Here is a 20,307-nt window from a genome sequence, read left to right on the forward strand (position 1 = left end):
CGTTCTTTCCAACTGAGCTTTTGAATCTTACAAGGCCTCAGTGTCTGATGCTCGTTTCTCTTATTTGGTCATTCATTGGCTACAGAACCCATTCGGGTGTTTTTCCAAGTGCTTGACACACCTGAAGTCAGTAGAACCACCTTGCAATACAAACTTTGTTGAGACTTAATGGGAGTTCAGAAATATTGTTGTGTATATTAACTTGTAAATAATGGACCAAGTAGTGGCAATTTTACCAGTAGAAATGCAAAAAAATGGTTTATGAACTTTTTCTACGACAAACTTTCTAATTTTTCAGTTGCTAGAGGCGCGACCCAGTTGTTCATTCGATATGTTCCGTTGCCATGCTCGCTGGCAATGCTCTTGTCCCAACTAGCTAAGGTCAACACCGTCACGACCTCTGCAGCCAGAATAACAGCGGAGTAGATGCATTTGTTTGTTTAAGCTGTTTTCTATTTAAATTCATTTTGATGCATCCATAACAATGAGCTGATACCAGATTTTGCCTGGCATAGCTAGAAAAGTTTGCCTTCTCGTCAGGACACTCACACTGTTCATTACATTGACATCAAACAATAGGCTAGAAGATAGCTAAGTACAGTGCATTCAAAAAGTATTCAGACCTTTTGACTTTTTCCACATTTTGTTACGTTACAGCCTTATTCTAAACTGGATTAAATAGTTTTTTCCTCATCAATCTACACAATACCCCATAATGACAAAGCAAAAACAGGAACTCTGGAGCTCTATCAGAGTGATCATTGGGTTCTTGGTTACCTCCCTGACCAACGCCCTTTCCCCCTGATTGCTCAGTTTGGCCGGGCAGCCAGCACTAGGAAGAGTCTTGGTGGTTCCAAACTTCTTTACTTTAAGACTGATGGAGGTCACTGTGTTCTTGGGGACCTTCAATACTGCAGACATTTTTTGGTACCCTTCCCCAGATCTGTGCCTCGAAACAATCCTGTCGCTGAGCTCTATGGACAATTCCTTCGACCTCATGGCTTGGTTTTTGCTCTGACATGCACTGTCAACTGTGAGACCTTATATAGACAGGAGTGTGCCTTTCCAGATCATGTCTAATCGATTGGATGTACCACAGGTGGACTCCAAACAAGTTGTAGTAACATCTCAAGGATGATCAATGGAAACAGGATGCACCTGAGCTCAATTTCGAGTCTCAAAGCAAAGGGTCTGAATACTTAGCAAAACAATTCTAAAAATATGTTTTTGTTTTGTCATTATGGGGTATTGTGTGGAAATTGATGAGAAAAAACAATCATTTCGTCAATTTTATGAAGCTGTACCTTAACAAAATGTAAAAAACATTCAAGGGGTCTGAATACTTTCCGAATGCACTGTAGTTTGTTGCTAGTAAACCTTCAATATGATAACCAAATTCAAAAATATCAGTTGCTGAAAACAACGGGTCAAACGAGAAACGTGGGAGGATTTGACAGCATAGCTCCACACAACAGTAGGGACCACAGAAATTTATGTTCACATCACTCACTAGTGGTTATTACTAGGCAATTCAAAATCAAATACAAATTCAGTATAATTGTAGGCCAACTCTAAATTTGTTCATTTTCGGCTTGACCAACTATGTACCAAATGTATTTATTTGATCTTTTTGGTCAGGGGGCTGGAACATAATTACGCATTTGTAGACAGCAAATTGCCCACAAGAAGGGCAAACAGATATTTTTGACTTAAACATAATTTCAACCCTTGCTTACATTTGTATGCGATCACATATCTCTATTATGTGCGAGAATACTTTGGAACCGATTGCCAAAATTAAAATCACTTGGAGCTATTTGCTCTTTTTAGTCTTTTATGTCCCCTCCAAACATTGGGGCGTTGGCTTATAAACTCAGCAAAAAAAGAAACGGCCCTTTTTCAGGACCCTGTCTGTCAAAGATAATTCGTAAAAATCCAAATAACTTCACAGATCTTCATTGTAAAGGGTTTAAACACTGTTTCCCATGCTTGTTCAATGAACCATAAACAATTAATGAACATGTACCTGTAGAACAGTCGTTAAGACACTAACAGTTATGAAAAGTTAGGACACTAAAGAAGCCTTTCTACTGACTCTGAAAAACACCAAAAGAAAGATGCTCATCTGCGTGAACGTGCCTTAGGCATGCTGCAAGGAGGCTTGAGGACTGCAGATGTGGCCAGGGCAATAAATTGCAATGTCCGTACTGTGAGACGCCTAAGACAGCGCTAAAGGGAGACAGGACAGACAGCGGATCGTCCTCGCAGTGGCAGACCACGTGTAACAACACCTGCACAGGATCGGTACATCCGAACATCACACCTGCGGGACAGGTACAGGATGGCAACAACAACTGCCCGGGTTACACCAGGAACGCACAATCCCTCATCCTGACATGACCCTCAAGCATGAACACTGACATTCCTGTCTTGCAGGAAATCAAGCGCAGCCATACTACTCGTTCTGTGCGTGATTTTCTGCAAGACAGGAATGCCAGTGTTCTGCCATGTCCAGCGAAGAGCCCGGATCTCAAACCAATTGAGCAAGTCTGGGACCTGTTGGATCGGATGGTGAGGGCTAGGGCCATTCCCCCCCAGAAATGTCAGGGAACTTGCAGGTGCCTTGGTGGAAGAGTGGGGTAACATTTCACAGTAAGAACGGGCAAATCTAGTGCAGTCCACGAGGAGATGCACTGCAGTACTTAATGCAGCTGGTGGCCACACCAGATACTGACTGTTACTTTTGATTTGGACCGGCCCTTTGTTCAGGGACACATTATTCCATTCTGTTAGTCACATGGAACTTGTTAAGTTTGTGTCAGTTGTTAAATCTTATGTTCATACACATATTTACACATGTTAAGTTTGCTGAAAATAAATGCAGTTGACAGTGAGAGGACATATCTTTTTTTGCTGAGTTTATGTAGGCCTACATGCGTAAGCTCTAATATGCATATGGGTGTTTTGAATTAGTCATCACCTTAGAAAGCGCTGTCAATTTCGTTGTGTTAAGCTTTGAAATAACATACAGTGGGGGAAAAAAGTATTTAGTCAGCAAGTTCTCCCACTTAAAAAGATGAGAGAGGCCTGTAATTTTCATCATAGGTACACTTCAACTATGACAGACAAAATGAGAAGAAAAAAATCAGAAAATCACATTGTAGGATTTTTAATGAATTTATTTGCAAAAACTGGTGGAAAATAAGTATATGGTCAATAACAAAAGTTTATCTCAATACTTTGTTATATACCCTTTGTTGGCAATGACAGAGGTCAAATGTTTTCTGTAAGTCTTCACAAGGTTTTCACACACTGTTGCTGGTATTTTGGCCCATTCCTCCATGCAGATCTCCTCTAGAGCAGTGATGTTTTGGGACTGTTGCTGGGCAACACGGGCTTTCAACTCCCTCCAAAGATTTTCTATGGGGTTGAGATCTGGAGACTAGCTAGGTCACTCCAGGATCTTGAAATGCTTCTTACGAAGCCACTCCTTCGTTGCCCGGGCGGTGTGTTTGGGATCATTGTCATGCTGAAAGACCCAGCCACGTTTCATCTTCAATGCCCTTGCTGATGGAAGGAGGTTTTCACTCAAAATCTCACGATACATGGCCCCATTCATTCTTTCCTTTACACGGATCAGTCGTCCTGGTCCCTTTGTAGAAAAACAGCCCCAAAGCATGATGTTTCCAGCCCCATGTTCACAGTAGGTATGGTGTTCTTTGGATGCAACTCAGCATTCTTTGTCCTCCAAACACGACGAGTTGAGTTTTTACCTAAAGGTTATATTTTGGTTTCATCTGACCATATGACATTCTCCCAATCTTCTTCTGGATCATCCAAATGCTCTCTAGCAAACTTCAGACGGGCCTGGACATGTACTGGCTTAAGCAGGGGGACACGTCTGGTACTGCAGGATTTGAGTCCCTGGCGGCGTAGTGTGTTACTGATGGTAGGCTTTGTTACTTTGGTCCCAGCTCTCTGCAGGTCATTCACTAGGTCCCACCGTGTGGTTCTGGGATTTTTGCTCACCGTTCTTGTGATCATTTTGACCCCACGGGGTGAGATCTTGCGTGGAGCCCCAGATCGAGGGAGATTATCAGTGGTCTTGTATGTCTTCCATTTCCTAATAATTGCTCCCACAGTTGATTTCTTCAAACCAAGCTGCTTACCTATTGCAGATTTAGTCTTCCCAGCCTGGTGCAGGTCTACAATTTTGTTTCTGGTGTCCTTTGACAGCTCTTTGGTTTTGGCCTCAGTGGAGTTTGGAGTGTGACTGTTTGAGGTTGTGGACAGGTGTCTTTTATACTGATAACAAGTTCAAACAGGTGCCATTAATACAGGTAACGAGTGGAGGACAGAGGAGCCTCTTAAAGAAGAAGTTACAGGTCTGTGAGAGCCCGAAATCTTGCTTGTTTGTAGGTGACCAAATACTTATTTTCCACCATAATTTGCAAATAAATTCATTAAAAATCCTACAATGTGATTTTCTGGATTTATTTCTCATTTTGTCTGTCATAGTTGAAGTGTACCTATGATGAAAATTACAGGCCTCTCTCATCTTTTTTAATTGGGAGAACTTGCACAATTGGTGGCTGACTAAATACTTTTTTACCCCACTGTACACAACGACCATGTTTTCTACTCAGTTTCAACCTGTTGTTGAACTTCTTTCTCCAAATTGATCATCATAGTGAGGTGAGATTTAAAAGCATCATGCTGTTCTGATGATAAGTGTTGTGATTTTTGATTTCATTTGCATTCATGTCAGAGTGGTTAGAGGGACAACAGAGTCCTGATCACCAGGCCATTAGTGACCTGTTGATCATTCGAAATGAGTTGGGTACTACTAACACATGTCCAGAGTGCATAAGAGGAGAATACTGTGACTCAAAGGTCACCTAGGATTTTACTGCAGTCATGACTCATGACTGCCGGTGTGGCGATAATAGTCACCTCAGCAGCCCTACTCACCACGTTAGACCATCAGATGCTCCAAAAATATGTCTCTGCATAAACAAATCAATGCTAGCTAGCTATGTTTTTCCTTGTTGGACCTGCATTTACAATGTATCCAATTTCCGTTAGTGTGGTGGATGGTTTAGCTTTCTGTAACTTTGTAGCAAGTACAGTCTGCATGTGTATGCGAATATTGCGTCCTGATCTCTTTTCTAGCCGTCCAGTTGTGTTTTTTATGTCCATTCTAGAATGCCCTTCTAGCATATCAGAAACAAGTATTCAACAATGCTGTGGTAAAATATAAATAATAATTTCATATTGTGCAAACCGCAACTGTCAATTCTACAGGACCAATCAAGAAAGGGTATTGAGTATGAGTGACGAATTTAGTGTGTGTGTGCCTGTGTAATGCTTTCTTTCTTTTTTTGCAGAGGCTTTTGTGTTATAGCAACCCTTTTAGCAGACTGGCTAATATAAACCACAAGGAACATTGAACAACAACTGCTTGATAAATAACATCATACACGTCATTACATTTTCAGGGAGCCAGCTTCCCAACAGTTTCCGGCGATCATATGTAACCTCTTGAAGCACTCTGACACACCTTTATTAACTTCTCTCCCGTTTTTACAGGCTTTGAGGACTGCCTCATGTCCTGTTTGATAAATAGTGAGATGAGACTTAGGGCTCGGTTCAGTCTGTAAAGCTGAAGAGTAACAGATTCCGTGATGGAAATTTAAAGGTCATTTGGGATATTAGCCGACATAAGCAGTGTTTATCGTAAAAGCAGTCTCTGCTAAAGCAGGAACGTTGCCTTTAAATATTCAATCACACTGGTAAAGCTGAACTTCCGGTATGCGGATTGAATAGATCCCCTAAGGAGATATGACAAAAGAACTCAGAGTTCCATGACAAGGTATGGTCCTGTACACTTTTATACAATGGAATGTGGGCCATCACCATCTGACAGACAGGCAGATGCATCTCCATGGTAACATACTGACGCAGTCTCCATGGTAACAAGAGGGAGAAGCCCACCTCAAGGGCCACTGAAACCTCCTCAGTCCTCCTCCTCTCACCCTGGTGAGATCATCATTCTTCCAGTCAGGCATCTTCCTGGCCACCCCTCTGGTGGAGGGGTCTTACCATTTCCCAGGTATGGGTGTTCCGCACTCGTACCAGCCAACGTAGGTGGTGTGCGAGTTCCCTCCGATCTCGCCAAAGTTGACCGGTTCCTGACGCATAGCCCGGTAGAAGCCTGAGACAATAAAGCAGAGGGAATATGAGAACACTTCTTTTACAAACGGTTTGGAATGTGAATGGTCTTTTAACATAGTCTAGAGATCAGTGTTTCCCACAGTTAACCCTGAAACATCAAACTTCTGTAGTCATTGAAAAGTGACCAAGAACCGTGGTCATGGGCACCTGTACATGTGTCTACAGTTCTTTCCCACAAATGTCTCTAATGGGTTCCAGTATTTGGCCCAGTACTCTACCTGATCGGCTGGGTAGTTGGTCGGCCAATAGCTGGCTGCCTGTTTGTCCGTCCAGGAAAGAATCTACAAACTGGCAGTGGTCCTCCCCATGACCTGTTTGGTCCCCGATGTTGTAGAATTTGCCTGCACAAGGTCAGAGGTCAAAGGTTATGGCTCTGGTTAGATAAACCTTGTTGAAAATTCCAATGTAACCTATAAACTCTTCATGTACGTATATGCACAAATACAAGGAATAGTATAGACAGTAAAACATAGACGAACACTCTTACTATACTATACTGACCGGTGAGTGAGTCGCTCATGTAGATCTTGTATCTAAGGGAGTTGCACAGCTGAATGCCCACAAACTTGCGGTACCAGGTCCTCTTCACATACTGCTTCCCGTTACACTCCGAGTAGGAATCTGCCTTGAACGGGAACTGTGTCCAGATAGCATCTTTACCTGGAGGGAGCAGAGAAAACAAGATCTAAGGATTGATATGTAAGGCACAGAGAATGGGATACAAACTAGGGAGGAAAGATGTGTGAACATGACATACTGAGAGTCCACTCACCTGAGACATTCTCACTCACCCGAGGGTCCGCTATAGAGGAGAGAGAGTAAAAGAGAGAAGGCATCGTTAGTCACACATCAGTCCATTATTACCACATTAATACAGTAATAGAACAATACTTACCCTTGGGAAATAACGGATCATATTAAAACCATGGTTCAGATTGCAACAAAAACACATTACATTGTTCATTACATTGTCTTAGTTAGCACATTGTCCCAGTTAGCACATTGTTCTAGTTAGCACATTGTCCTAGTTAGCACATTGTTGTAGCTAGCACATTGTCCTAGTTAGCACATAGTCCTAGTTAGCACATTGTTGTAGCTAGCACATTGTCCTAGTTAGCACATTGTCCTAGTTAGCACATTGTTGTAGCTAGCACATTGTCCTAGTTTGCACATTGTCCTAGTTAGCACATTGTCCTAGTTAGCACATTGTCCCAGTTAGCACATTGTTCTAGTTAGCACATTGTCCTAGTTAGCACATTGTTGTAGCTAGCACATTGTCCTAGTTAGCACATTGTCCTAGTTAGCACATTGTCCTAGTTAGCACATTGTTGTAGCTAGCACATTGTCCTAGTTAGCACATTGTCCTAGTTAGCACATTGTTCTAGTTAGCACATAAAACGTTGTGTCTCCCAGGGATTTCACTACAGGGTAAAGAACCATTTGACCAATCACTCTTCTCTATTATAGTACTTTCACCATAGCGTTGGACAGTCCCAGTACAGTCCCAGTGGAGTATTATTACTGTTTAGACACAATGTTGCTTTGGATCAAATTAGCTCATTGAGTTGATCGAGTATTTTAGTGTGCATAACGGATATGATATTACTCCAAAAATCTGGTCCATCTGTAACTATTATGTGAGTATGACTTGGGCCAAGAGTTTTCTCTGACCATGAGGGCTTAAACTCTAAGCCTATCAATGTCCAATATGATCAGGTCCCTATACCCTCCTTTCGGAAAGTTGCACCCTGGCGTTAGCTCTCCATCTCTTCCTGGAGGAAGTGTGTGTTGTGTACGGGAGTAGGGCAGTGGAGGCTCCTCAGAGGAGGAAGGGGATTCATCCTCCTCAGTGAATTTCATCAAAATAAAAATAGTGAAACATTACTAAAAACTATACTAAATAAATTCACGTCACCAAATAATTGACGAAAACACACTGTTTTGCAATGAAGTAACACGTCTATGAAGTCTACAGTAACCTCCACAGCACTCTGTTGGGTAGCACCATGGTGTAGCTGGAGGACAGCTAGCTTCTGTCTTACTCTGGGTACATTGACTTCAATACAAAACCTAGGAGGCTCATGGTTCTCACCCCCTTCCATAAACTTACACAGTAATTATGACAACTTCCGGGAGGATGTCCTCCAACCTATCAGAACTCTTGCAGCATGAACTGACATGTTGTCCACCCAATCAAAGGATCAGAGAATGAATCTGCACTGCAGTGCATAAAATGTTGTGATTAGTTGACTCAAAAAGAGAGAAAGACAATAGTTGAACAGTTTTTAAAAAAGAAATCTTCCAAAATGAAGAAGCGCGAGAGAGAGAGAGAGAGAGAGAGAGAGAGAGAGAGAGAGAGAGATTTACTAAATCTGCTAAATGACTAAAAATAGGTAGCAAGCAGCTAACTATTTACACACATTATTAGATAAAGGCTAAGATGTCCTATTAACAAGTGACTAATTTGCGACACATCTGGAAAGCTATCAGGGATCCTGTTAGATATGTCACTTAGAGGCTAAACCAGGCTAATGCAAAGTATTACAATTGAAACAGTCGGAGTGGTTTCTGATTGATGATTGACTTTTACTAATTCACCAGCACAGCTAATGGGGCTCTATGATGCTAACGGTGGGAATTGTGGTCTAGACACTGATCTAAGGTCAGTTTTGCATTCTTTCCATCAACGCTTCAGTGCTAGATGATATCAGATCTGCGGTAGCAGGCATCCAAATAGCGGTTGTTTTGCAGGTGTTGGATGTGGAACTGTGTTAGAGCTGCTCCTTGCAGCTCCTTGCGTTACCTTATTGCGGACACTGCCATTGGATGTAAAAAATAAAAAAAAAAAAAAAACACACCCGACATCATATCCGACCAATCCGCGTTAGAAGTTCATGCAGGCACGTTACTTTCAAACACTCCAATGTGTGATTCTATTGTCTACACCTCGATTAGATGGTGATAGGTTATAAATTCCCCCATCCAAATGAACATGAAAACATGCATTAGCCTGTCGTTATTTCTATCATCGATAGAGCCTACATTTTCTATTGCCATTTTGAAGTTCTAACAGGGCAGGAATAATAAGAAAAGGAGTGGTTTGTGACATACAAAAGCAGCCGCTCACTGATTTGTCAGGTCATACCACAGTTACACCTCCAACACCGCCAAAACATCCACTATGCGGTTGTCAACGCTCGAACTGATTGGATCGGTGCCTAATGTTAGGATATGGGAAAGATAAGCTAATTCTACATCCATCCATGCCGGTGGAACGGCTATCTGGAGCTGGCCTCCATTCCGGCTCCATTACACAAGTGTAATCCGATACATTGGCTGGGAGTCCATTTCCTCTCTCCACCTACCTGACTCTGTGTTGAACAACACTGGCTCGCTGGCAGGCCCTTCCCCAAGCTCATTCTTGGGTTTCACTTTGAACTCGTAACTGAAAAAGAAGGGAAAGATAAATAGTCAACACGGTGTCAAGGCACTGGTGTGCCTAGCTCAGTAAATACCGAAATCTCATTTTTGATATACATTCAATCCCGAATGCCATGCTGATAGCTTTCCTAGTAAAGGAAACCTTAGTCACTCTTGTTCACCATAATCATAACTTTTGTGGAGCTTGAGTTTATATTCCACCCATCTCCAACACTGTGACACTTGATATCTTTATTCTCCAGACAGCCTTGAGTGCATCGAGGCCAGTGATTTCTCTCTCCATTTTCCTCCCTCTCTCTTTCTTTCTGTCTTTCTCTCCCCTTCTCTCTTTCACAGACACACACACTAACACTCAATACCTCGCACACACACACACACACACACACACACACACACACACACACACACACACACACACACACACACACACACACACACACACACACACACACACACACACACACACACACACACACACACACACACACACACACACACACCATTCTAATGGCTGTTCCATGTGTGATGTTTAGATGGTGGTCTGTGGGCGAGCAAATCCAGCCCAGTGGTAGGTTCTGGTAAATCTGGTTTATACTCTGAATCTGTAGATCCCAGCCAAAACCAAGACCAGGATCCAGCATCATTAATAAACACATTGAGCCTTACCAACCCAACCCTGCTTCAGCAAGCCTCCACACACCACATAAAAACAAACATAGACACACACCTGTTCTCTGGTTTTAGGTTCTCCACTGCAGTGTGAGTCTGGTTGGTGGTCAGGATGGACACCTCTTCTCCATTGGGACCATGGGTTCTTGAAATGACCTCATACTCTGTCAAAGGGGAAGCAGGAAATCCACACATGGAATCACATCCACACATCCACACACAACATGTTTAATAACATCTTTACAACTTCATATCATACAGATGGGATATTAACATAAACATTTTCATTTTAAATGTGCACAGCAGCATCTTAACGAGGCAAGTATAAACATTTGACACAGGATTGAGAGGATTTGGGTGGGGTTGGCAAGGATTGGCCCCAAAGAAAGATATGTAGTCTCAAATCTCCACAACTTGTTTTCATTGTAGAGAGAAATATCCTGATTGAGCACAGATGGAGTTTCATAACGTTATTAAAATACCCATTGTAACAGAGTCTTATGCGTTAGGACTTCACTCTTCCATAACCAGGAGTGTTTTATGAACCTCTTTGGGTATGTGCTGCTGCACGCACGCACACACACGCACGCACGCACGTACATGCACGCACACACACACACGCACGCACATGCACGCACGCACACACACGCACGCACGCACGTACACAAACACAAGCACACTTCCCCCTTAACCTGTGGTGTCGTTGTCGGTCTTCTCCCAGTCCAGGATGACGAAGGAGGGGCATCCCTCTACAGTAACCACGGTGAGGTTGGAGGGGGGCAAGCGGGGGGGTGCGGTGATGTTCTGCTCCACCCCCTCCTCCTCAGGGAAGAAGCTGAGGGACTTTGTTATGGAACACGGTTCGTCTGGCTTCTTGTCAGTCTTATAGATCACATGAGGGGCTGCAGGAGAAATTAAAGAATTGGTGTTCAACCAATAATAACTTAAAAGACAATATATGCCATTTAGCAGACGCTTTTATCCAAAGCGACGACCATGCGTGCATACATTTGACGTAAGGGTGATTGCGGGAATCGAACTAGTTATCCTGCTGTGGCAAGGCCCATGTTCTACCAACTGAGCTACAGAGGAACACAATTGGAAAAGGAAAAAAAAAAAATAACTACAGATTTATTTAAATGTATTTCAATGCACTATATTGTAGTGCCACAAATTGTATTCCTTCTGCGTTCAAGACACATTAATTACAAACAGGAAATTAATTTAATATTTGTCAAATTCCTATACTTTGCAGCCATTGAAACAAATCTCAAACAGCTTATGATCAGCAGTATAGTTGTATTGTTGTTTACATTTCTCACATCAGAGTGGTGTACTACAAAGCAGTAGAAAGGAGTAAGTAAGCTCAGCCTGGTCTCATAGACTAGACGTAACATAGTAAATGTAAATCTGGGACACTGAAATTAGTATACGTTAGGTTTGGTATGGTTACACAAGACAAACGGTTACTTAAGGCAAAGGAAAGGAGGGTGGATGGGTGGGTGTATAACGCAAACGTCTATCGACCCAAAGGTTGTGTGGTTGAATCTCATCACAGACAACTTTAGCTAATTTGCAACTACTTACTACTTTTTAGCTACTTTGCAACTACTTAGCATGTTAGCTAAACCTTCCCCTAACCCTTCTAGCTAACCCTTCCCCTAACGCTAACCCTTTAACCTAACCTCAACGCTAACCCCTAGCCTAGCTAACGTTAGCCACAAAAAAAATTGAAATTTGTCAAATATTGTACATTTTGCAAATTCATAACATATCATACGAATTGTAATTCGCAACATATCATACTAAATGATATGATAGTTTGTGTGTGTGCATTTCTAAAAATGTATGTAGTTCTGTCCTTGAGCTGTTCTTGTCTAATGATGTTCTGTATTATGTCATTCTGTATTATGTTGCATGTTTTGTGTTGGACCCCAGCAAGAGTAGCTGCGTCTTTTGCAACAGCTAATGGGGATCCTAATAAAATACCAAATGGAGTGTTTTGGATTGATACGAATGATACGAAATGCTCTGAGACCAGGTTGGTAAGCCAGCTAACTTGCCTAAACACTATATAATGAAATAACGTTTTATTTTTTTTGAAAGATAAGCTTGAAACGTGCATAGTCTAATTGACTCAACACCCAAAAACACTTATCGAAGTTTGGCTTTCTTAATGAACCAGAAAATGTGTTGTTTATCAAAATTAGGCTAACTCATTGATCTGCTTTTTACTCCGTAGACAAGACCTCTAAGTCAACTGGAGCTCATCCAAGAATCTGGATAGTGAATACAGGCAAGAATCTGGATAGTGAATACAGGCAAGAATCTGGATAGTGAATACAGGCAAGAATCTGGATAGTGAATACAGGCAAGAATCTGGATAGTGAATACAGGCAAGAATCTGGATAGTGAATACAGGCAAGAATCTGGATAGTGAATACAGGCAAGAATCTGGATAGTGAATACAGGCAAGAATCTGGATAGTGAATACAGGCAAGAATCTGGATAGTGAATACAGGCAAGACAATCCAAAACAACTGGCGGTAAGAGGAAGCACGAAAGGTTTTTGTTCTCTAATGTCCACAGTGATACAATACAACTTTCATTGTCCATTGTCACAGCTCCCTCCTGCACACATCATACAGACACACAGGTGAGAGGAGCACAGGGTCAAGCTGCAGTGCAGCGCGCCTGGATGGGGTTGTGGGGTGGGGTTAAGGGCCTTGCTCAAGGGCCCAACAATAGGGGATTGCTGTTAGGATTATTAACCCAGCAGCCCTCCAGTTGCAAGATCAATTTCCCCCCTTTTTTTACCAGCGCCACACCCGGGATTCTCCGGCCCTGTCCACTGTGAGTTTAATCATGTGGGTTTGTTGAAGACTGTTATAATGCATGTGTCCTTACCTACAAAGCGCTTCTTGCCCATGGCGTCCACTTCCGAAGTAGGGAGAGAGCTGAACACAGAGGAGTTGTCACCCGTGGCTACAGAAAGACGGAAGATGAGATTGAGAACTGCAGAGTGAGAAGTTTGTTATGAATAGTACTGTGATGTGTTAGCATTCCCTGGCAGCTCTCTCAGCAAGCTTTGGTCTCTCTCTCTCTCTGAACTCAGATAACCTTTCACACTAACTATTAAACTCAGATGTAGCATGATTCAAACACACACACCTACATGGTTACACACATGTACAAACATGAATGCACAAAGACATTATTATAAAGGAAAGTGCATTCATCACTGAATCTTACCATTCAAGGTCGGGGTGAGGGTTGTGGTCTTTTGTTTGGTGGGCTTAGCCGTGACTAGAGGGAAGGACCTCAAGATGGACGCTTTGTCTCCCTGCTTCAGGTCCATCAGCTTGTCTGAGGACAGAGGGGACCGAACACTACTCAGTCATGTAAACTACAAATACAGTTATGGTCATCTGCTGCAGACATCACCCAGGTGAGTTGTTTTCCTGCTGAGGGAGAAGATATGAAATATGTGTGTTGCATCGTGTTGGTGTTTCGTAAGAGAAGTCATTCAGAACAACACAAACATACTGCATACACACAGGCACACGCTCTTACACACACTCAGACAAACGCACGCACGCACAAAACACACACACACACACAGACACACACACACACAGGTGTTGCGTCGCAAGCTGTGTGAGTATTCTTCAGAGAAGTGCAAGGTGCTTTAGAATCTAAATAAAACTTAACTGAGGGAAGGTTGTTAAAATAGAATCATCAAGATGACAGCAAAATTAAGTGCAAAATGTGGAACATTTTGGTAAAGTGTTGCTTAAACAGAAGTCAAAGTATTCAGTAGTCAAAACATTGGTCAGTGTTGCCCTCACCCTTGTCCCCTGATTTCCCCACCAGGTTGGGCCTCTTGTTGACAGGAAGAAAGGGTTGCAGAGCTGCAGGGGAGCCTGGGAAATAGAGGCCATGTTAGGGTTAGGAACTGAAACAGCAATGGAGGCTGCTGGAGTGCACTGAAGAGAGCCCTAACTCATAAGTGAGGATGGATGCTGTGCTTTTGAAAAAGGGGGATATAGAAGAGAGAAGTTGCAGTGTCAACTGAAACCATGGAGAAAAGACGGGGGTGGAGGAGAGTGCTAACTGTGACCACACCCGAGGAGCAATGCCATTCAAACAGGTTCAATAGATTGGACTTGAAATGTTTTTTAAAAAGTATCTTGAGAATTTCTACTACATTGCACTGCCATAGTCTATGTGACTAACCCCAAACATGTCAACTCTTAATAACCTTCCACCATAACCCTACTACACAGCAAATGATCCAGTGTTATACACTAACAGTCACATTTAACACTGCGCCAGTGTCTATATACAGGTCCACACTTTTGAGTGCTACATTTACTAGGAAGTGCCTATAGTTTGCACCAATGGTGTTATGCAATAACACCTAATATAATATTTTTAACCATTACACCAAGAGGTCGGTATCTCTTGACAAGATAAAATTATGTCTGTGAGTATAACATAATTTATTTGGCAGCCGAAACCCTGAGGACAAATCATCCAGGAAAATCTTTTGAGGTCACTCTCTTTTCAATGAGATTTCTATGGGAATCTACAATTCTAAGGCAGTGGCATGCAGTTCCTATCGCTTCCACTAGATATCAACAGTCTTTAGAAATTGGTTGATGTTTTTCCTTTGAGAAATGAAGTAGCCCTGTTCAGAATGAGGGTCGAGTGAAGTGTATTGTTGTGGTTGGGGCGCGTGACCTGAAAGCTCGCTCCACTTTGTTTTCCTCCGATATTGAACACGGTTTATTCAGTCTTAAATTTGATAGATTATTTACGTTTAAAAATACATCAAGTTGGATTAGGAAAGTTGTTTGAAATGTTTGGATCAAGTTTACAGGTAACTAATTAGATAATGTGTAGTCATGTTGCGCGAGTTGGAACCGGTGTATTTTCTGAATCATACGCGCCAAATAAATGAACATTTTGGATATATAACAACAGAATTTATCGAACAAAAGGACCATTTGTGATGTTTAATGGACATATTGGAATGCCAACAGAAGAAGATCTTCAAAGGTAAGGCATGAATTATATGTTGTTTCTGACTTTTGTGTTGTGCCTGGCGAATTGAATTATGATGTTTGATGGGGTGCCGTCTTCAGATAATAGCATGGTTTGCTTTCACCGTAAAGTATTTTTGAAATCTGACACTGTGGCTGGATTACCAAGAAGTTCATCTTTAAACCCATGTATAACACTTGTATGATTTATGAATTATTATGAGTATTTCTGTTTTTGAATTTTGTGCGCAGCTATTTCACTGGGTGTTGTCAAATCAATCCCGTTAACGGGATTGGCGCGAGAAGGGATCACTAAGAAGTTAAGGACTATACACTAATATTTATTGCCATATGCTCTTCTGTAAGTATTTATAAAGACTTCCAAACTGACAGTTGATAGGCACAAATAATGTATTAATTTTCAGTCCTGTGAAGAAGTATGGAAGGCAAATGATACCATTAAAAGTAAACTGTTTATGACAACACATTATATACAGTACAAGTCAAAAGTTTGGACACACCTACTCATGCAATGATTTTTCTTTATTTTTAATATTTTGTACATTGTAGAATAATAGTGGAGTCACAACTATGAAAGAACACAATCAGTTAGTAACCAAAAAAGTGTTAAACAAATTTATATTTGAGATTCTTCAAAGTAGCCATCCTTTACCTTGATGACAGCTTTGCACACACTTGGCATTCTCTCAACCAACTTCACCTGGAATGCTTTTCCAACAGTCTTGAAGGACTGCGGTCCAACTCATCCCTTCACTCCAACTCATCCCAAACCATCTCAATTGGGTTGAGGTCAGGTAATTGTGGAGGCCAGGTCATCTGATGCAGCACTCAACCACTCTCCTTCTTGGTCAAATAGACCTTACACAGCCTGGAGGTGTGTTGGGTCATTGTCCTGTTAAAAAACAAATGATGGTCCCCCTAAGCGCAAACCAGATGGGATGGTGTAACGCTGCAGAATGCTGTGATAGCCATGCTGGTTAAGTGTACCTTGAATTCTAAATAAATCACTGACAGTGTCACCAGCAAAACACCCCCACACCTCTTCCTCCATGCTCCATGGTGGGAACCACACATGCCGAGATCATCCGTTCACCTACTCTGCACCTTACAAAGACACGGCGGTTGGAACCAACATTTGGACTCATCAGACCAAAGGACAGATTTCCACCAGTCTAATTTCCATTGCTCATGTTTCTTGGCCCAAGCAAGTCTCTTCTTATTATTAGTGTCCTTTAGTAGTGGTTTCTTTGCAGCAATTTGACCACAAAGGTCTGTTTCCCACAGTCTCCTCTGAACAGTTGATGTTGACATCTCTGTTACTTGAACTCTGTGAAGCATTTATTTGGGCAGTTAACTCTAATGAACTTATCCTCTACAGCAGAAGTAACTCTGGGTCTTCCTTGCCTGTGGCAGTCCTCATGAGAGCCAGTTTCATCATAGCGCTTGATGGTTTTTGTGACTGTACTTGAAGAAACTTTCAAAGTTCTTGAAATGTTCTGGATTGACTGACCTTCATGTCTTAAAGTAATGATGGACTGTCGTTTCTCTCTGCTTATTTGATCTGTTCTTGCCAAAATATGGACTTGGTCTTTTACCAAATAGGGCTATCTTCTGTATACCACCCTTACCATGTCACAACACAACTTATTGACTCAAATGCATTAAGGAAAGACATTCCACAAATTAACTTTTAACAAGGCACACTTGTTAATTGAAATGCATTCCAGGTGACTACCTCATGAAGCTGGTTGAGAGAATGCCAAAATGTGCAAAATTGTCATCAAGGCAAAGGGTGGCTACAATGAAGAATCTCAAATATAAAACATATTTTGAAACACACTTAAACATATATAACATATATGAAACATATATAAAACACACGTTTTTCATTACTACATGATTCCATATGTGTTATTTCATAGTTTTGATGTCTTCAATATTATTTTACAATGTAGAAAATAGTAAAAAGAAAGAAAAACCCTTGAATGAGTAGGTGTGTCCAAACCTTTGACTGATACTGTATATCATAAAGCCTTACTTTGATGGTCAAGTTTTACCCTAACACAGTGGTGTTAGGAACCTCCTGGTTTACGTGCCACGTCAAGCCTGCAAGCACATTGTGCTGGAATCCAGCCAGGGATAAGACATCCAAAAGTTGGAATTTTTATTCACCTGTAACCTGCATTCAGAATGACTGTCAGGGTTAGTAAATGAGACTACTATAAAGGAGACTGCCTAATCCATTTAAGCTGGAACAACCATTTTAGTAACGGGTGCAATAAGTCTAACTAACTGATTGGATTAGTTTAGAAAAATGTATCAAGCAATCAATGTACATGCAAAAACACATATATTAAAAATCATTCTTAAAATATTTTAATGCAGTAGAGCATTCTGGGAATTATGATAATGATGGCCTTGGTTTTGATGGGAACGTTTCCACACAGTAAAACTGACACAATCACACTCTCACATTCAATACTGGTTATTAACACCAACACTGGGGTTATTTTACACTACTGAGTGTTAATTTCACTATTAGAGAGTTAATTTAGTTCCTGAATCAACTCTAGAAATGCTACACTGAAAAGTCTGCTCTAGGTAACACTGGCCAATTTGCTGTGTAGAACCAGCTTTCATATAAAAACACTGGGGCCCCTCCTGTACTCCTGTTCACCCACTGCTGCGTGGCCAAGCATGACTTCAACACCATCAGCCTATAGGGGACAACAACCTCTCCCTCAATTTGAGCAAGAGAGATGAGCTGATAGTGGACTATAGGAAAAGGAGGTCCGAACAGGCTCCCGTTAACGTTGACGGTGCTGAAATGGAGGGGGTTGAGAGTTTCAAGTTCCTTGGTGTCCAGATCACCAACAAACTATCATGGTCCAAACACACCAAGACACATTTTTCCCCCTCAGGAGACTTAAAAGATTTGGCATGGGTCCCCAGATCCTCAAATAGTTATGCAGCTGCACCTGACCGGTTGTATCACTACCTGGAATGGCAACTGCTCAGCATCTGACTGTAAGTGGCTACAGAGGGTAGTGCGTACGGCCCAGTACATCACTGGGGCCATGTTTCCAGACATCCAGTCTTCATCACAGAACACAGCTCTGTGATAAAGACACTGGAATATCAAACTCAGAACAAGCCACTCAAACAACTCAAACTGAACTGGGATCTACTATTTGCAATCTCATTCAGGAAATAGAAAATTCTCCCTGAATAGCTTTACTCTGGGCCAAACTGAGGTTTGGCAACCATAGCACAGATCTCATTGAATAAATGCACTGACTGGACATACCGTAGACTTGGTGTGGTAGACACTATCTGAGACTGATAGGGGCAGTTGTTTGTGTACTTCCTAGCCTGGTTCATTCTATTCACTAAATATCAATGGCTGCGACCACCTGGCTTACATGGCTCCTTCTCTGCCGTTCAGGTTCTTTCCAGACAGAAACTGGGGGGAGGTCCCATGACATGTCATGATTAGTGGTAATGTTCACCTCTAGGGGTTCTGATGTTCCTAAGCCCTCCTTGTCAGGACTAGACCATTCATAAATATTACCCTTGACCTATGTCAACCCCCCCCAACCAATTCATAAATATTACCCTTGACCTATGTCAACCCCCCCAACCAATTCATAAATATTACCCTTGACCTATGTCAACCCCCCCAACCAATTCATAAATATTACCCTTGACCTATGTCAACCCCCCCAACCAATTCATAAATATTACCCTTGACCTATGTCAACCCCCCCAACCAATTCATAAATATTAACTTGACCTTGTTGACCCCAACCAATTCATAAATATTACCCTTGACCTATGTCAACCCCCCAACCAATTCATAAATATTACCCTTGACCTATGTCAACCCCCCAACCAATTCATAAATATTACCCTTCAACCCCCAACCCATAAATATGTCAATGTTCCCCCCCAACCAATTCATAAATATTACCCTTGACCTAAATGTCAATGTCCCCCAACCAATTCATAAATATTACCCTTGACCTTGGCTTGTGACCTTGACCCCCAACCAATTCATAAATATTACCCTTGACCTATGTCAAGTTCCCCCCAACCAATTCATAAATATTACCCTTGACCTATGTCAACCCCCAACCAATTCATAAATATTACCCTTGACCTATGTCAACCCCCCAACCAATTCATAAATATTACCCTTGACCTATGTCAACCCCCCCAACCAATTCATAAATATTAACTTGGCTTGTGTTGACCCCCCTGGCACAGCTAGATTTGACCACATCATGCCTGACACTGTCACCCCACAAACAAAACACACACTGGGCACTATGGGTGCCAAACACCTCACTGCTGCACTGTTTTACAACAGCAGTGACACACATGCTCTTACGCACGTGCTCACACACTGTTTTGGAGTGTGAGCGTTAACAGCAGTAAAGTGTTGTGAGTGCTGGTTTCTGTCAGACTCCTCTCTGGTGAGACAGTGAAACAACACTGTTCAAAGCTTTATGGTTTGCCTAGAGCAATATTACCAGAGATAATATTCCACTGTTGCAACACTTACTGAAGGAACCCAAGGACACTATCCACTGATAGGCTCATAACACTGTATGATTTTAAACCTATTTAGAGGACATTTACAGTTGAACAACATCAAATCAAACATGAGACATTTAGTACAGAATTCACCCTGAGCAACACATGCTTCAGGAGGCGGTTGGAACCATGTAAATAGGACACAAATAAGCCCAAGACTGACAGACAGACACCACTGACGGATTGTTTCGACATCATGAACACATCAATGATTGACTTTTGCGGTGTGGTGTGAGTGATGACGGCGGGCAAAGACAAAGTGTGTTTTCATTGAGTAGAGCTGCTTCCAGCGAGCCCTGCG

The 20,307-nt window shown here is 41.9% G+C and overlaps 1 protein-coding gene across 1 annotated transcript in view; it reads right to left on the reverse strand.

The window, feature by feature from the left end:
• Positions 1 to 4,544: 4,544 nt before the first annotated feature.
• The window catches only part of LOC115144849 (target of Nesh-SH3-like), a 48,255-nt gene continuing 32,492 nt past the window's right edge, over positions 4,545 to 20,307 (reverse strand). The window contains exons 12-21 of the mRNA XM_065017512.1: positions 14,193 to 14,267; positions 13,597 to 13,710; positions 13,252 to 13,329; positions 11,037 to 11,246; positions 10,403 to 10,508; positions 9,600 to 9,679; positions 7,007 to 7,036; positions 6,736 to 6,894; positions 6,453 to 6,575; positions 4,545 to 6,214 (exon numbers count right to left, since the gene is read on the reverse strand). Of these exons, the coding sequence (XP_064873584.1) occupies positions 6,099 to 6,214; positions 6,453 to 6,575; positions 6,736 to 6,894; positions 7,007 to 7,036; positions 9,600 to 9,679; positions 10,403 to 10,508; positions 11,037 to 11,246; positions 13,252 to 13,329; positions 13,597 to 13,710; positions 14,193 to 14,267 (1,091 nt within the window). The 3' untranslated portion in view covers positions 4,545 to 6,098. The remainder of the gene's footprint in view (positions 6,215 to 6,452; positions 6,576 to 6,735; positions 6,895 to 7,006; positions 7,037 to 9,599; positions 9,680 to 10,402; positions 10,509 to 11,036; positions 11,247 to 13,251; positions 13,330 to 13,596; positions 13,711 to 14,192; positions 14,268 to 20,307) is intronic.

Source organism: Oncorhynchus nerka, linkage group LG1, assembly GCF_034236695.1.
Source record: "Oncorhynchus nerka isolate Pitt River linkage group LG1, Oner_Uvic_2.0, whole genome shotgun sequence".
NCBI classification, from domain to species: Eukaryota; Metazoa; Chordata; class Actinopteri; order Salmoniformes; family Salmonidae; genus Oncorhynchus; species Oncorhynchus nerka.